This window comes from Hyperoodon ampullatus (genome assembly GCF_949752795.1).
Source record: "Hyperoodon ampullatus genome assembly, chromosome: 5".
In the NCBI taxonomy this organism is placed as follows: Eukaryota; Metazoa; Chordata; class Mammalia; order Artiodactyla; family Ziphiidae; genus Hyperoodon; species Hyperoodon ampullatus.
The window spans coordinates 131,169,884-131,184,862 of NC_136918.1; the positions used below are offsets into that span (position 1 = coordinate 131,169,884).

At 36.6% G+C, this 14,979-nt stretch overlaps 1 protein-coding gene across 12 annotated transcripts in view; it reads right to left on the minus strand.

Annotated features, from left to right (window-relative positions):
- GRIK1 (glutamate ionotropic receptor kainate type subunit 1) overlaps nucleotides 1-14,979 on the minus strand; it is a gene marked incomplete at both ends in the record, with an annotated part of 430,298 nt that overhangs the window by 4,193 nt on the left and 411,126 nt on the right. For 6 of the 12 annotated variants that reach the window (XM_079704341.1, XM_079704351.1, XM_079704347.1 and 3 more), the window contains one exon: nucleotides 13,336-13,586. The exons of 2 other annotated variants lie outside the window; for them this stretch is intronic. In XM_079704341.1, the coding sequence (XP_079560467.1) occupies nucleotides 13,336-13,586 (251 nt within the window). Of the gene's footprint in view, nucleotides 1-11,852; nucleotides 12,003-13,335; nucleotides 13,587-14,979 lie in introns of those variants that run through there. 4 more of the 12 variants (XM_079704342.1, XM_079704349.1, XM_079704348.1 and 1 more) reach the window with 1 other exon arrangement.

The following is a 14,979-nucleotide window of genomic DNA, read 5'->3' on the forward strand; positions in this document are numbered from 1 at the left end:
TGTATCCCTCATGAGTCCCCTTTTCTTTCCTTTCTCCTGCCTTCCTTTACATCCCCCTTTGGATTGTTTCTCTTTATAATTGCTGACTGCATGACATCTCCTTTGGATTAGCCCCAAATATTTGATTTCTTGGTATAGAGTGAACCTGAATATAAATTATTCTCCTCTCCTGATACCTTCATCCTTTTATTGAAAATACTGCCCCGGAAAGGTTGGGAGGAGCTATTCAAGTTCTTCTTGTTTTGTACTTAAAATAAACTGCCTTAGGGAAAAAAAAAGTCTAGGGCGAAGAATGCTTTTTTTTTGTTGTAGGAAAAGTTGTGTGCTAGAATTTGATTGTAGTTTACAATATTGAAAGAACCGAGGCTAAGCTTTCATACTGGTTGCAAACTTGGCATCAAGATGTGAGTATCAGATTGATTCTCGTTGTATATTTAACATTTATGTATTCAGTGCTTTCATTCATTGGTACATTTAAAAGAACTACTTTGAATACGTAATTTTAAGGGTTTTTCTGACAAATTATTTTTTAGAAGGTCTGGCCTAGCCAAGAATATAATACAGATTTTACATTTTTTATAGTTTTCTCCCTTTAATTTATTAGGCTCCTTATTCAAAGACATTTGAAGTGATCTGTGACATTGCCTAGTAAATTTTCACCATATGCTTAGAAGAAAAGAAGGATATAGATAACATTAATGACATTTTATAGTAAAAATCTTTCATTTTATGTATAGATCTTCTTTAACTTAAAGGCAGGCTGTGATTTGAAGTCTTTTGTAAAGACCGTTCTCAGTAAAATATAGAATATCAGTAAATACAGAGGGGATAGGTTGTTGAGAAATAATGCGATTATTACTACTATTACTATTATTTCCTTGGTTTTGTCAAATTATTGCCATAGCTGTGTGGAGACAGTGTCTCAATGGATATTTTTAAACAAGAAGGACTAAGCATTCACATCCTTAATACTTTTAAGCTCTGAGGTCTAATGTGGTGTAAACCTAGAATGTTCAACATGCTTTGGGCCTAGAGTCAGGAATTTTTTTAAGGAACACGACAGAAGAATCCTACTCGTATGTTTGCTACCTGAAGGCTTTGGACAGTCTGGTCACCTATCTGCACAAGTGTTTTATTTCTTCAGAGGATAATTGATAATCTAAGAACAGAGATCAGACTTTAATCATCCTGCATTAATTACAGGAAGGAATAGGGAAGGGTAGTCTTGGAGTAACTATACAGGCGCCATCTTTGTGTGCAGTTCTCGTGTTCCAGAACTCAGAATTTAGGCATCATTTACTCTGGTTTTACCAATTTTCTGGGTTTATTCAGAATCCCTGGTCATCTTTCATGTAACCATCCTTAGGATTTTTAAAAAATGGATCTGTGAGGTTGAGAGTTAGTCACCATATTAGCTTTCAGAATAGTGGTTATGATGAATTGTACCCAGTAGCTAATGAGGAAGCTGATTCTCATCTCCTAAGTCTGTGCCAAAAATCTCAGGTGGAGGAAATTTCAACACTGAACAAAAATGTCAAAGTGTGCTTCCCACCCTTATCCTCACCTGTGACCCAGCATCCATTCCTTTCACAGACCATTTCCCTGCTGATGCTTTAAACTGGCTCTTCATTGGTAACCACTCCCTACAACCCTGTCTTGTCTTCCTTTGGCTATAGCACGTAGACATCCCTAACTCATTTTTCCTAGCTCCTTTTAATGCCATGTTTTCACCATCTTTATGTCCCTTCACCTCTTTTCTTCCCTATTTCATTTTTGTTCCTACACCTAAGGCTTGAAGCTGACATTTTGGCTCTCTCAGATTCTAGATTTAAGCTTCTAATTCTTTGCATGAAGGCATGCCCTAGAATTCTTTGTTTTCCAATCTGAGGTCTTTAAACCAAAAAATATATCTATGGGGGGCACAAGGTTACTTGATGGGGCCAGATACAAAGGATCATCTTTCTTTTTTTTTTGCAGTACGCGGGCCTCTCACTGTTGTGGCCTCTCCCGTTGCAGAGCATAGGCTCCGGACCCACAGGCTCAGCGTCCATGGCTCACGGGCCCAGCCTCTCCGCGGCATGTGGGATCTTCCTGGACCGGGGCACGAACCCGTGTCCACTGTATCTGCAGGCTGACTCTCAACCACTGTGCCACCAGGGAAGCCCCCATTTTTATTTAAATATTTTATTTAGAAAACTTTTTCTTCTATTAAATTAAATGTAACTATAATGTTGAATGTTATTCTCTCTCTCTCTCTCTCTCTCTCTCTCTCTCTCTCTATATATATATATATATATATATATATATATATATATATATATACACACACACATTTTTTAAAGAATTCTTACATTTTTCACTTGGGGTGGCTGTCCAGTGCTATACTCCCAAGCTCTTAGGGTATAGGAAAATTTATTCTCTTTTAACCTTAGTGATAATTTCGTAGAAAACTTTGAAATGTGAAGTTAACACTGAGGCAGAACATTTTGATATTGATTTATGTACTTTTCCCAATTCTTCTGAATCTCAACTCTTTTTTCTACTTTTACAGTTGCAACAAAAGCTTTTATATGCATTGCCCACAGGGTAGGATGACATAGAAAATAAAAAAAAAGAGGTAAATTTGCAGCTTTGAGTTCTTTTTTTTTTTTTTTTTTTTTTTTTTTTTTTGCGGTACGCTGACCTCTCACTGTTGTGGCCTCTCCCGTTGCGGAGCACAGGCTCTGGATGCGTAGGCTCAGCAGCCATGGCTCACGGGCCCAGCCACTCTGCGGCATGTGGGATCTTCCCAGACCGGGGCACGAACCCATGTCCTCTGCATCGGCAGGCGGACTCTCAACCACTGCGCCACCAGGGAAGCCCTTGAGTTCTTAAATAAATCTGTATAGACCTATAGAAGCTATTGCCATCTTTGAAGCAATTAATTACAACAGCCAGGTGTTTGAAAGAAGAAAAAAGATGGTGCTTTGAATTGTAAATTTGCCTTAGAGCCTTCAGGATCCAGCATATAGGACTGGGCATAGTGGTGGAGATAGGACTGTTCAGTGTCTGCTTTCAAGGAGAAACATCCAACAAGGTGATGATGCATCCTAGATGCTGAGGAACACCTGAGAAGGGCCCCCTCACTTGCCACTTCTGGGGTTAAACTCCCAAGAGGTGGGACAAGAAAAATAGCCTGACAGGTGAGGGGACCTAAGAACACAGGGAAATTGTGCCCACTCTCTGTCCTAGACTCTCAAAAGAAGCAGTCACTTGAGTGGAGAACTGTCCTCTGTCTCCCATGGCCTCCGAATAGTCTCAAGAGCAGCTGCCTCAGAAAGGGCACAGAAGTGGCAGACGGGTATCCCATTCAAGCCTGATGGCCAAAGAACAGACAGTTGTTTCTGCAGTGAGGATAAACTTCAGGTGGGCTCACATACCCAAGGGTAAGCAGCTCTATTTGCCTAAAAGTGGCAGAAATGTTGGTCTGCATGCCAAACTAAAGTGCCCACAGTGTCTTCTCCTCTCTGGAGTCATGGCAAGAGGCCAATGTAACTTTCTTCTCCAGCCCTCTAGCTTTTCTTTGTCTTCCTTACATCTCCAAAGCCTGCATCAGCCCCTCTTGCAAGCTAGGAGCCTGCATGCTTCCTCTGGATTTGGTCTCATATGAACGTGACCAGGCTCTGTTCTGATAGCCTGAGTTAGTACCATGGGGACTGATGTTCCCTCATTTCACAGAGAAGAGGGCCTGGTCCTTCCGGCAACTCAGAAGCTGAGTTAGGGCCATAAAAATAAAATTCCAATAAATTCTTTGCATGCCTCTTTTCATGCAGAGAATGGCCCTGCCTTTGAGGTAAATTGACTCTGATGTAGGTTTTCAGATCCCCATAGTACCCATAGACATAGCACAGGGAGTCCTTGGGGTACCAGCTTATACCCACATGTAGTGGATACACTTTTTTCTCAAGCTACAAACCCAGGTACACAGAACACAGAAAACAAAAAAACTATGCGATGCCATTAAAAAAATAACAGAATTCACCGTAGCTTATCGGTCCCCATATGCTAGTGGATCTTATCAACTCAAGGTAACTCACTTTTGGTTTAAAACTAAGTTTTCACTTGGTTAATGGCTCAGATAATACATGCCTCTTCCCAACTCCCTTCTCCCTTTTTCTTTTCCAGGGGTGTCTGGGCTTAGGAGAGGTTGATAGAGGGTCTTGGCATTGGTGATAGTGAGAGCAGCTGGTCCATGGCCACCCTCTATCCTTTTGATTTCCCCTGGGGTGTGACATCCTGCCAGGCCATGGATGCTGGTCTCTATCTCTGCTGCATCATCTGAGATGCCTGTGGTCTCGCCATGGTCTCCATGTCAGGTCTACACTGAATCGTTTCCCTTCCAGCCTCAAGTCTTCCAATCCACTGGTTCTCTCAGCCCTTCCACAAAGCTCTTTGTTGGGAAAGGCCGTGAATTTTTAGATGATTTCCCTGGAATGCTTTGAGGTTAAGCAAGACTATGAAGCTGTTCAAAGGATCACTGCCTAGACATTGATATTCTACCATTCAGGAGACAGTTGGATGTATGATATCTCTACACGTCTTGCCGTCTCCTGGTTTACAAACTGTGAACACAACAATGGCACTTTCTGTTCAGGATCCGCCCTGAAATTTTCTGAGGTTTCTATTTTCCTGTCCCTCTAAGTTAGGACTTGGCTCAGGGATGGTCATTAGGCCTTCTCAGAGATTCGGGTAGCATCTAAGCTTAATGATTTCCCTTTAATATTTTCTTTCTTTCCTAGTGGTCAAAAATGGGTCAGGAATTGGAAAAAGAGGTAGGAGAACATTATTATGTATATTTCCTCAACCTTGACCCTCTGGGTTTTAGTTTTTGCTAATTAGACATAAACTTTTTGAATTAAAACAACTAACTTATTTAACAAAGCACTTAGCTGTTAAGATTGAAAGCCATGGTTTTTATGATTTTTGTCTGTGCTACAAGTTTGTAAAATCCACTTAAAACTGAAAAGCTAAGAGTTTCAGTCATCTCTAGCTTGGAAGCAATACATATAAAAATCTTGATGCTTGATGGTGGAGGAAGGTAGGGGTAAAATCAATGGAAAATAAAAGCACATCATCCTTTTCCTTTGTTTCCCTTTGTCTCTCTTTAGCAGAATTATTTAAGTTCCACTTACAGAATAGAGAGTTTCCAGAGCACTCCAGCCCCATTGATCTCCCTCTTTCTGGAATCGTGATTAATTGGTTTCATAGCTTCGAATAGCTCCCTAAGTTTATTGCCCCCTTTTTTATACCTAGTCTATAGTCTCACCAAAGTAAAAAAAATATTCTACTTCAGAAATCTTCCCTGTGTTTGTAATGATTTGCTTATGATTTATTGGATGGGAACCCTCTCAGTCTTTGATGCTATGATAGCTGTTTTTCTCTATATCCAGAGCCAGGCATTCTATCCTAACTATTGGCAGGGCAAGGTAATTCTGTTTATTACCATAAGAATTTAATGTGTTCAACATAACCACACAATATTAATAAATATATATATAAAAATATATACAAATATGTTAATGTATATACATATATGCTTAAGTGTGTGTGTGTGCATCTATATATATCTATATATCTATATATATATAAATACACATAAATTCTCCAAGTTTTTTTTTCACTGCTTCTACATTTTAACTTTCTTCCCACTTTCTACTAGAATTAAAAAATACAGTGCTTGGAAGGGAACTTTAACTGGAACCCCCTCTTTCCACAGATGACAGAACTGAGGATGAGGGAAGTACAATGACTTGCCTAAAGACACATAGCCATTCAGCAGCAGTACAGAGACTTGGATTCTTGGCTTGTGATTCCCAAGTCACCTTTCCATTGGGCCACAAACATCTTTCAGAGTTTAGTTTACATGGTGGTGCCAACTTGTACATTTGAAAAGTTATTTCTAAATGGATGTTAATTGCTTTTTGGCCTCTCTGTTAATTAATGAATGTTTGGGTTTCCAGGCAAAGAAAAGCCTCTTTGCACAATTACAGAAATAATCTGATTAGAAAGACTTTTCCAAATCACTTGCTAAATAAGTTAATCAGACTACAGAAGAAATAAAGCCAAGGACACTTGGATATTTGATAATGTGCCAAGTGACCACGAGGAAAGATAAATACCAAATGAGAGCAGGCTATCTATAGACGGTAGTTTTTTAGTTCTTATGGTTGGTAAAGACTAAGTGATTAGAAGAACATTCGTTTTTGAAGTTGGAAAATCGGAATATTTTAATATTTTAAGTCTGAACCCTCCAGTTGAAAAAAGACAAAAAATTCTGGCTAAGCTAAATTAAAAATTTTAATCACTAAGGAGAACTACAGTAACTTCTTTACATCACTCAGGCTTTACTCATTATTTTTGTGTGTATCTGGATGTATACATTGTAATGTGGAAAATCATTCCTCTGCAGTATGGCCAATTAGTCATATTTGGGCTGACAACTACAAAGCTCAGATTCTGCAGGGTGCTGAAACCACATAACACATTTGTAATGTTGGTTTTCTGTCACAAGAATGCCTTTCTCTTTGCAAATACAATTTCTTTGAAAACTTAAAGGAGAATCCCATTTTCCATGATACCAGTCTCTGTGGAAAGGATTTTGAAAGCAAGAATGATTTTAATATGCTTGTGCATCTGGACATAAAATTCCATAACTGTGAGAAGCATAATGAGATGGTTCCTAAAGGCAAGTTAAAACTGCGCATAGAGCAGAATTTTTTCATTATCAATAAGAGTTAATTAATAATGCCACTTGGCACAGTGAGATGAGCAGAAAATAGTATAGGAAGTAAGAATATTTTGCTTTCCTTTTGCTTTTCAAGGCTGTTCAGGCTACTTTTAAATTGCTTACTAGGAAATAGACCTTAGAGTATAAGGGTCATGGGCTTTGAAAATAATTGGTATCCATTTGTTTTCTGCTTTGCCACAGATGGCTCATATAGAACATAATATAGTGCTAGGCAAATGCAATGAGGTATTTAGAAATAATTTTCCTTGGATAGGTTTATAATCATATAATCCAGTTGATTTTCCTAAAGGCACAATCTCTATCTAACATGTATTCCTTAGGTAGTTCTAATTTTGCTGGAAAAACTTTAAAATAATTCAATTTATAATTTTAGTCTAAAACAAAATAAGCTTTAGTTTTTCCCTTATTGCATTAGGTTATACAGCCTTGTTAAGAAACAAATTAGACAACATTACATGCTCCATAGTTGTTGATGTATTTTTCAATTTGTTCATACCTCTCTGCTCTCTTCCTAACTTTAAACAATATTTCTCAGAGTATAATCCACAGATAATCTGCCAGTGTTAATAAAAACTCACACTTACCACCTAAGTTGAAGTCACTCTGCTGTATTCAAGTTAATTTTAATAAAAACTCATGCTTACTAACTATTTTTCAGTAAAACAATGGTATTTAGGATTGTTGGAAGAAAACTCATGTAAGAAAAACTATTTTAAAAAACCCCTGTATTGAAGATCATTTTAATGAAAAGTCATGTACATGACCTAATTTTAGAAAAAATCCTGCTATATGTAAGCTAATTTTTATGCAAACCAATGTGCACAACTAGTTTTAAGCATTCATTTTCAGGTTTCGTTAAAAATTCCAATTCCTGGACTACACTTACTTAGGAGGAACCTCTGGAGTTACAGCCGATAATCTGTATTTTGAATAATTTCCCCAGGTAGTTCAGATGTACACTGGAGTCTGAAAACTAGTGACATAAAAAATAGAGTTTGAAAATTTTTCTTTTATGTTCAAGACCCTTTTATTTTTCTAAATTCACTTAAAATGCAATGGCCCCTCTTGGGGTCACTGTGGTCTTAGTGGTCATTTACTTGATGGCAAGAATTGCTTGTCTGAGAGCATATATTATATAAAAGGAGAAAGAGGGAAGTATAAGAAACTCAGGGTCTGAAATGAATGGTGGATTTCTCAAGGGAGGGAGAAAGCACAGAGAGACAGCAGAAAACTACCTACTTGAATATCTTGAGTAGGCCTACCACTTACAGCTAAACAGGAAGATTATCAATTGAATATGACATTTCTGTCTCAAAGATGTTCACAGATTCTTCTTGAATTCTCCTTAGAGAGGGTTTATTGAATATTTAAGGCTAAATATATGCTGTATATCTTGCTTGAAATGAATGATCCTGCCTCTAGACTCAATCAATAAATAGCAACAACTTCTTGAGTGCCAATTATACACAGAAGAGTATGCTTTAGGTCATTACTACACACTAGAGTCAACAGGGTACCTTAAAAACTGCTATTGTTCTGCCCCCACTCCAGACTAATGAAATTAAAATTTCTAGAGTTGAGGTTCATATTTTCCACTGTAGGTCTTCATAGATTGCCATTTTGGATCCTTCTCCTGGGTGCAATGAACTTGCCATTGATTTTTAATGCTTGTGAGAGGAAAAATGGTCTTAGAGATAGTTTGAACCTCTAAATTGAAAAACCTGTTTTCCAAACCAACTCTGTTTTAAGATGTGTGATAAATTGTATTTATTGCTCATGCTACCAGAGAGCAATACTTAATTTCTCTATAAGGAACTAACATCTGTTAACCAATATTTATTAACAGCCCTCTTATAAATGATTTAATTTTCTATGCCATTATATTATTTTATTTAATTATCAACACAAATGTAAGTCAGTATATTACCTTCATTTTTCAAATGAGGAAATTGAGATTCAGAGAAGTTTCAGAAAAAAAAAAACATCCCCAATAATAAGTGTTATTGCTTATTTAATGGCAACTCTGTGCTAGGCATGGTATTAGGTGTTTTGTACATTATCCCTGGATGAGATGCACATTATCATACAAGTGTTCCCTGTAGAACATTGGTCTGTCAATATGTTTTGGAGGAAAAAAGATTCTGTGATCTAACAGGTTTGGGAAGTACTGTATACTTTTCCTTCTTGTTGAAAATTCTCAATGTATTGTAACATATTAAACATACTGAAATGTCATGCAGTAAAGGGGCATTTGTCCTGGTGCTCCATGGGTTACTCGACCATGAACATCTTATCTGAGTAACACTTGCCAGTGAAAACCAGTTTGAAAAATACTCCTTCAACACAACCTTATGACCTAGAAACTATATCCCCCTATTACATATTAAAAAACTAAGGCTCTGAGAAATTCAATTATTTGTCTACAGACATTCAGCAAGTGACTCCACTAGAACTTGAACCTAAATTTGGCTGATTTAGAAAATTCTCTTTTGATTCTATGTCTAGGACTCTGGGTCATTGACTCTGATATCTATGTTGGAGTCAATAGTTATTAAGGCCGAAATAAAATTGTGGAAAGGATTAAATGTAATACAGTAAGTCCCCTACATACAAAGGAGTTCTGTTCCGAGATCATGTTCATAAGTCTAATTTGTTCATAAGTCCAAAAAAGTTAGCCTATGTATCCAATCGGCTATATAGTACTGTACTGTAAAAGGTTTACTTTTCACACAAATAATACATAAAAAACAAACAAACACAGAAAATAAACGTTTTTAATCTTACAGTACAGTACCTTGAAAAGTACAGTAGTGCCAACTACATCACTGCTGCTTTTATGCTTGCTTCTGGACATCCTGGGCTTGAAATAAAGCTACTATACTACTGTACTCTATACAGTACTGTACAGCAAAGTCCACAAAAGCACAACCACTTGTAGAGAATGTATGCACGTGACAATGTACTCCGCATACAGGAGTTAACTTACATGACTGGACATGAGAATGCACGTTCGCATCTTTGAAAGTTCTCAACTTGAAGGTTGTATGTAGGGGACTTACTGTACTGTATGTTAAAACACTTTGAAACCATAAAATAATGTGTAACTATCAGAATTAGGTAGTATACAGTTTAAAGTAGTACATAAATATTAATTTTATCCAAACCTCTGAATGACACTTTTAAAGGATACTCTCTGTAGAAAGACGTTTTGTTACCATTAACCCTGATCATCTATACCTCATCAATCACCATTGAACTTTTTGGGTAGCATTTTTGATTTATTAAAGAGTCCTTGGGAATATAAATTTATGTAATTTGTGGTTTCTATATATAGAATCAATGAATTATGAATTATGTAATATTTATTTCAACATCTGATGTTTTTGATTATGAGGATGTGAACTCTGATCTAGGGCAAACAGTATGTTGCTTTTACCCCAATAACAGCTAATAAATGTCAATGTAATTTATAGACATTTTCTTAAAAGTATATTTATTTAAAGAAGAAACCAAGACTGAGAAACAATCAGGACAAGAGTCAACTCTCCTGAACATGTTTTACTGGAGAAATCTAGAGTTGATTGAAGAGACTTGTGATTCAAAAATTGGAACCCATTTAAAGCTAAGCAAAGGGAAAGCAAAATGCTACATGATTGCACTGATGGCCTATCTCTACTTCTGAGAAATGTATTTTTGGGGATCACTTCACATGTCAAAAGGTAACCCCATTAAGGAGAACAAAGACTAACTTATCCCATATTGAGGGAAGATGAAAGGCATCTTCAATTCCCCTATTCACTGTGAAGAGGGAAAGAGCTCAGAGGGACAGCAGACATCCTGTCACAGCAAATTAAGTATGTAGTTGGCTTTCTATGTCACAAACTCAGTTAGAGTGAAAATTATTTACAGCATTTAAATGCAGGTAGGAAATAAATCTACAAAGATCTGTAACTAATGTGTGTGGAAATTCTCTCATCTATTTATTTTTTCCTCCTTCTCCTTCTCCCCAGTATACTTGGAATGTATTGAAAATGGCAAAGGATCCAGAGTAATGAGTTTGAAAGTGGCAAGGCTCAGAAAAGATTGCTACAAAAACAACCACTCTCTTAGGACAAGAATGAAATAACATCTTGTGAAAAGATGTTCTTCAGTGCAAAGAATGAGGGCAAGTGAGTGGAAAATAGAAGATGCTAGGCATTAATTTCTAGCTTAGGACTGTGCTTGGAGCTTGCAAAATATAATCTATAGCTTGAAAAAAAATCACAGTTCCTTAAAGATTCTGAGCATACTACCTATCTGAACCTACAGAAGATTGTTAACCTCTATAAATAAATGTTACTTGAGAACTTGATGGTTATGAATTTCTCTGCAGGGATCATTTTTGACTATGTTGTGTCTTCCTGAGTGATGTTCACCTTAGCTAATGCTCTTCTTCCATGACACCAGAGGTTTCAAGTTTAGTTTTCATTTTCTGGGTCACTTTCTTGAATCTTTAAAATCTAAGACTTCTTGGAGTCTCAGTGTAAATAGTACATTTCAAATAGTAGACTCAATTTGAATTAAAAATTAACATTGTTAAGGAGTTATTATGAAAAGATGGGGCTTTGGGTACTTGGAAAGTGTGGATCTACAGAGTGTATGGTACAGGGAGAAGGAAAGAGGAGAAAAAAAGTTTCACAAAGATGAAAAGCATTCCTCAAAATATTATTTTGTTTTCATGCTTTGCACTGTTGAAAGTCTGAACGTACTTTTGCATGAGGCAAGAGCTGCTTATTTTTAATACATGAAAATACAACTAAGATAACCATTCTCTTGACAGTATAGACAATTTCTGTAAACACACATATCTTGGAGTCTGTATACCCCTAATATGCTGCTGTTTCAATATAAAATGCACATGTGTCTCCAGTGCATTGAAATCAATGTTCAGAGTACATGAGTTTTGCTATCTTAAAACAAGGATAGGGATTATGGCTATTTATGCTTAGTAGATACAGACATCATTAACACCACCAATTAGCAGAAGCAGTTCCTACTTGGCACAATTTTTTTTTTTCTTTAATGATTACACAGTGTGAATTGAGGACTGTGTCCGAATCCCTCTCTCCTCTCGAATTAATTTGCCACATTCTAAATCCGTAGATAAAGTGGTTCCAGAAGTGGAGTTGGTTGGATGGGTTTGCTTACACTGTAGTCCATAAAAGAAACAAAAAGCCTTGCATGCAAAAGAAATGAGAAAAATACAGAAAAATGAATAAATCATAAGCAAAAATGGGCGTTTAAATGAAAATTTAAATCAAATGAAGCTGGCAATTATGAGAAGCACATTAAAGCGTAACATATACAAGCTTTTAGTTTTCAAATTATTTGCATAAAACAAGACACCTCAAGAGCAAATCGAAAGTTAAAGCAGATCAGTCCATTCTCCCTTTTAATTAGACCGTTTTCTCTAACAAGCTCTCTGAAAATGATACTTAATGTTCTCACAATTGCCTTGTAATCTTGGGAAAATTTTCAGGATGAAACCAGGTTATAATCAATTATGCCCATCTCTGGGAACTTAAGGGGAGTCTCCACTTAAAGGAAGTGGGACTTGTATGAGATTATTGATCAAAACTGGCTACATTATTTGTGGGGTCCAGAACAAAATGGAAATGTAGAGCCCCTTGTTCCAAAATTATTAAGAATTTTTAGATTTTGATAGCTGAGCATTAAACTGGGCCTGTTATTAATAGTTCATAGTTTCAAAATTCTAACAATACTTTTAAACTGATTGGGTAATCAAATACTCTACAATGAGCATGAACTTTGTGTTTTGTTTATTCTCATACGCTTATGAAGGAATTATCTTTAATCACCATCATCTTATTCAGAACAGTGTAAGCTCTTGATGTGATCTTCATCAAAACTAAAAGTAACTGGCAAAAAATGGTTGGCTGTTGAAATCAACCATAATCCTAAAATTTGGAAAAATAGATTCTTTAATATATTTTATCATCATTATGTACTGTTCATCATTTTTCTGGCAAATTTTTTTGTGAATTATTCTTTTACAAAACGTACTTTGATAGAGGTAAACGCTCAGTTTCAAAATATTACATTTATATCTTTATATAAATTGCTTTGTATTAGTACATGTGCTCAGTACATACACTTAGGAGATGTAACATTTCTCTCAAAGATCTTTTTATATATTTTCCTATTTTGGATTTACTTCTTCCTTGCTCTATCTAGGGTTTCTATCTTAAGAGTAAATAACTGTTAAAGAAATTGACTGAGTTTGGAATTTTTGCACTGTCATTCCAAATAGTGATAATTGAATTTAGTGTGTAAGGTGCTTCCTTCTTCTCATTAATAAATGATGGGGCTACAGTGCCAGCAGCACCTGGCAGGGATTCAATAGCTCTTAGCTCTAACTCAAAAATGGCCCTTCTGGGCATCTAGTTCAGTAGACTGTTACAAAAAAGGGCAAGCATCCTTTAATCCCCCAAACTTAAGACAGATAACACAAACCAGAAACCACCTGGTCCTAGAAAGAGATGACTCACCTGCTCAATATCGTTGTTTTTCCGTGATTTGTATATAAATTCTCCAATGGCTACAAATACAGAAAGGACCAGTCCAGCAGCCAGAACAATGAAGATACCCCCAATATTTTCTACTCCCAGAGCACTGGCCTCTTTGTTGTCTTCCTCAGGGCAGCCATTTCCCCGCCACCATTTCTCTTTCATCATATGCAGTTTCCCCTCTTCTTGTAATTGAAGAATAGCAATAGTAATTTTATCCCGGTAAGGAGAACCTGTAAGTGAAGTCATTTGGATATTGGTCACCAAAAGGCTGAAGATGTGAAGAAGGATTATTGTCTTGGGGGTAACTACTTTATGGCTGTTGGAAAACCCCAATCCATAAGTTGACTAGCAAAGGGCAATCCTATATTTTGAAGGATCTAAATAATTGGACAGCAAAAAGCTGACATGTTGAGATTAACTCTTACCCAAACTGTCTGTTCCTTTTAAACAAGGAAAAGCTGAGCTGGGAATTCCATGACATCCTGCTGCTTTTGGTGAGTTTTTTATGAATCTTTTCCTACATTAGGGAATTTCATTGTTTAGATTCCACTTTTTCTAGGCTTTTGGATGTCTAATATTGTGACAGCCTGGCTAAATGATCACCAGTACCATTTTCTCTTCTTCCTATGGGAGTAGCTAGACATTTCCTAGTCTCCTTTACAATTCATTGTGGTGATTGACCGATTGCTAGCCATTGGGAGCTAAAACGATGTATGACTATTTCCAGTTCTGTCTCATAAATCCTCCCAACATTATCCTCTACGCTTTCCCTCTCTTTCCTCATCAGCATGGGGGAAAGGATTTTAAGTCACTAGGGATAGTGGAACCACTAGTTAGAAAGGAATTGGGTCCCAGGATGACTGCATGAAGCAGAATCGCTCTTTCAACCCACTGTTGGACCATGACAAGTTCAAGAAATAAATATGTATTGTGTTGGCCACTAAAAATTTGCAGATGTTGGTTATAGTAATTAGTCCATACTGACTAATACACCTATTAAGATACTCTTATGAGTAGGTTTTGAATAATTTAAACAACATTCAACTAGGTTTAGAAAATTTGCAAGCACTTTATTGATATTATTTATACTCTATTTTCTAGTAATGCCATTGAACTTTTAATTATGTTAGGGCTAGAGAGCATCAACATGGTCCTGCAGCCACAGCTTGTCCAACACTGGATTCTTATGTTAATTAAAGCAAAGGAAGAAATTAAAAAAAAAAAAAGATGGTAAGATTTCTTTCCCTAATTTCTCCTTGGACGCTAAGGATTTTTGTAAGTGTTTCTTCTACTTAGTAGGAAAGTAGTACATTCTAGCTCTTTCTGTTTGTAAACTTTAACGTTCTTCTTGGTGGAAATAGAAAAATGCAAAAAAAGTAGCAAATAGAAAAATGTGGCATCTTAGAACCAGAAGAGATCTTAGGAACCGTATAGTCCCAGTCTACTTATTTTTAGAATTGAAGAAATTGAGGGTGTGAAGATATGGGTGAAAGTAATAGTTGCTGGTAGAGCCAAGAATTTAACTCAATTCTCCTAACTTCTCTCTTAGTGTTATTTTCATTAAAGTTTCTCCCTTCACCCCCATGTCATCTCCCCCCTCCCCCATATACCTTATGTTCTAGG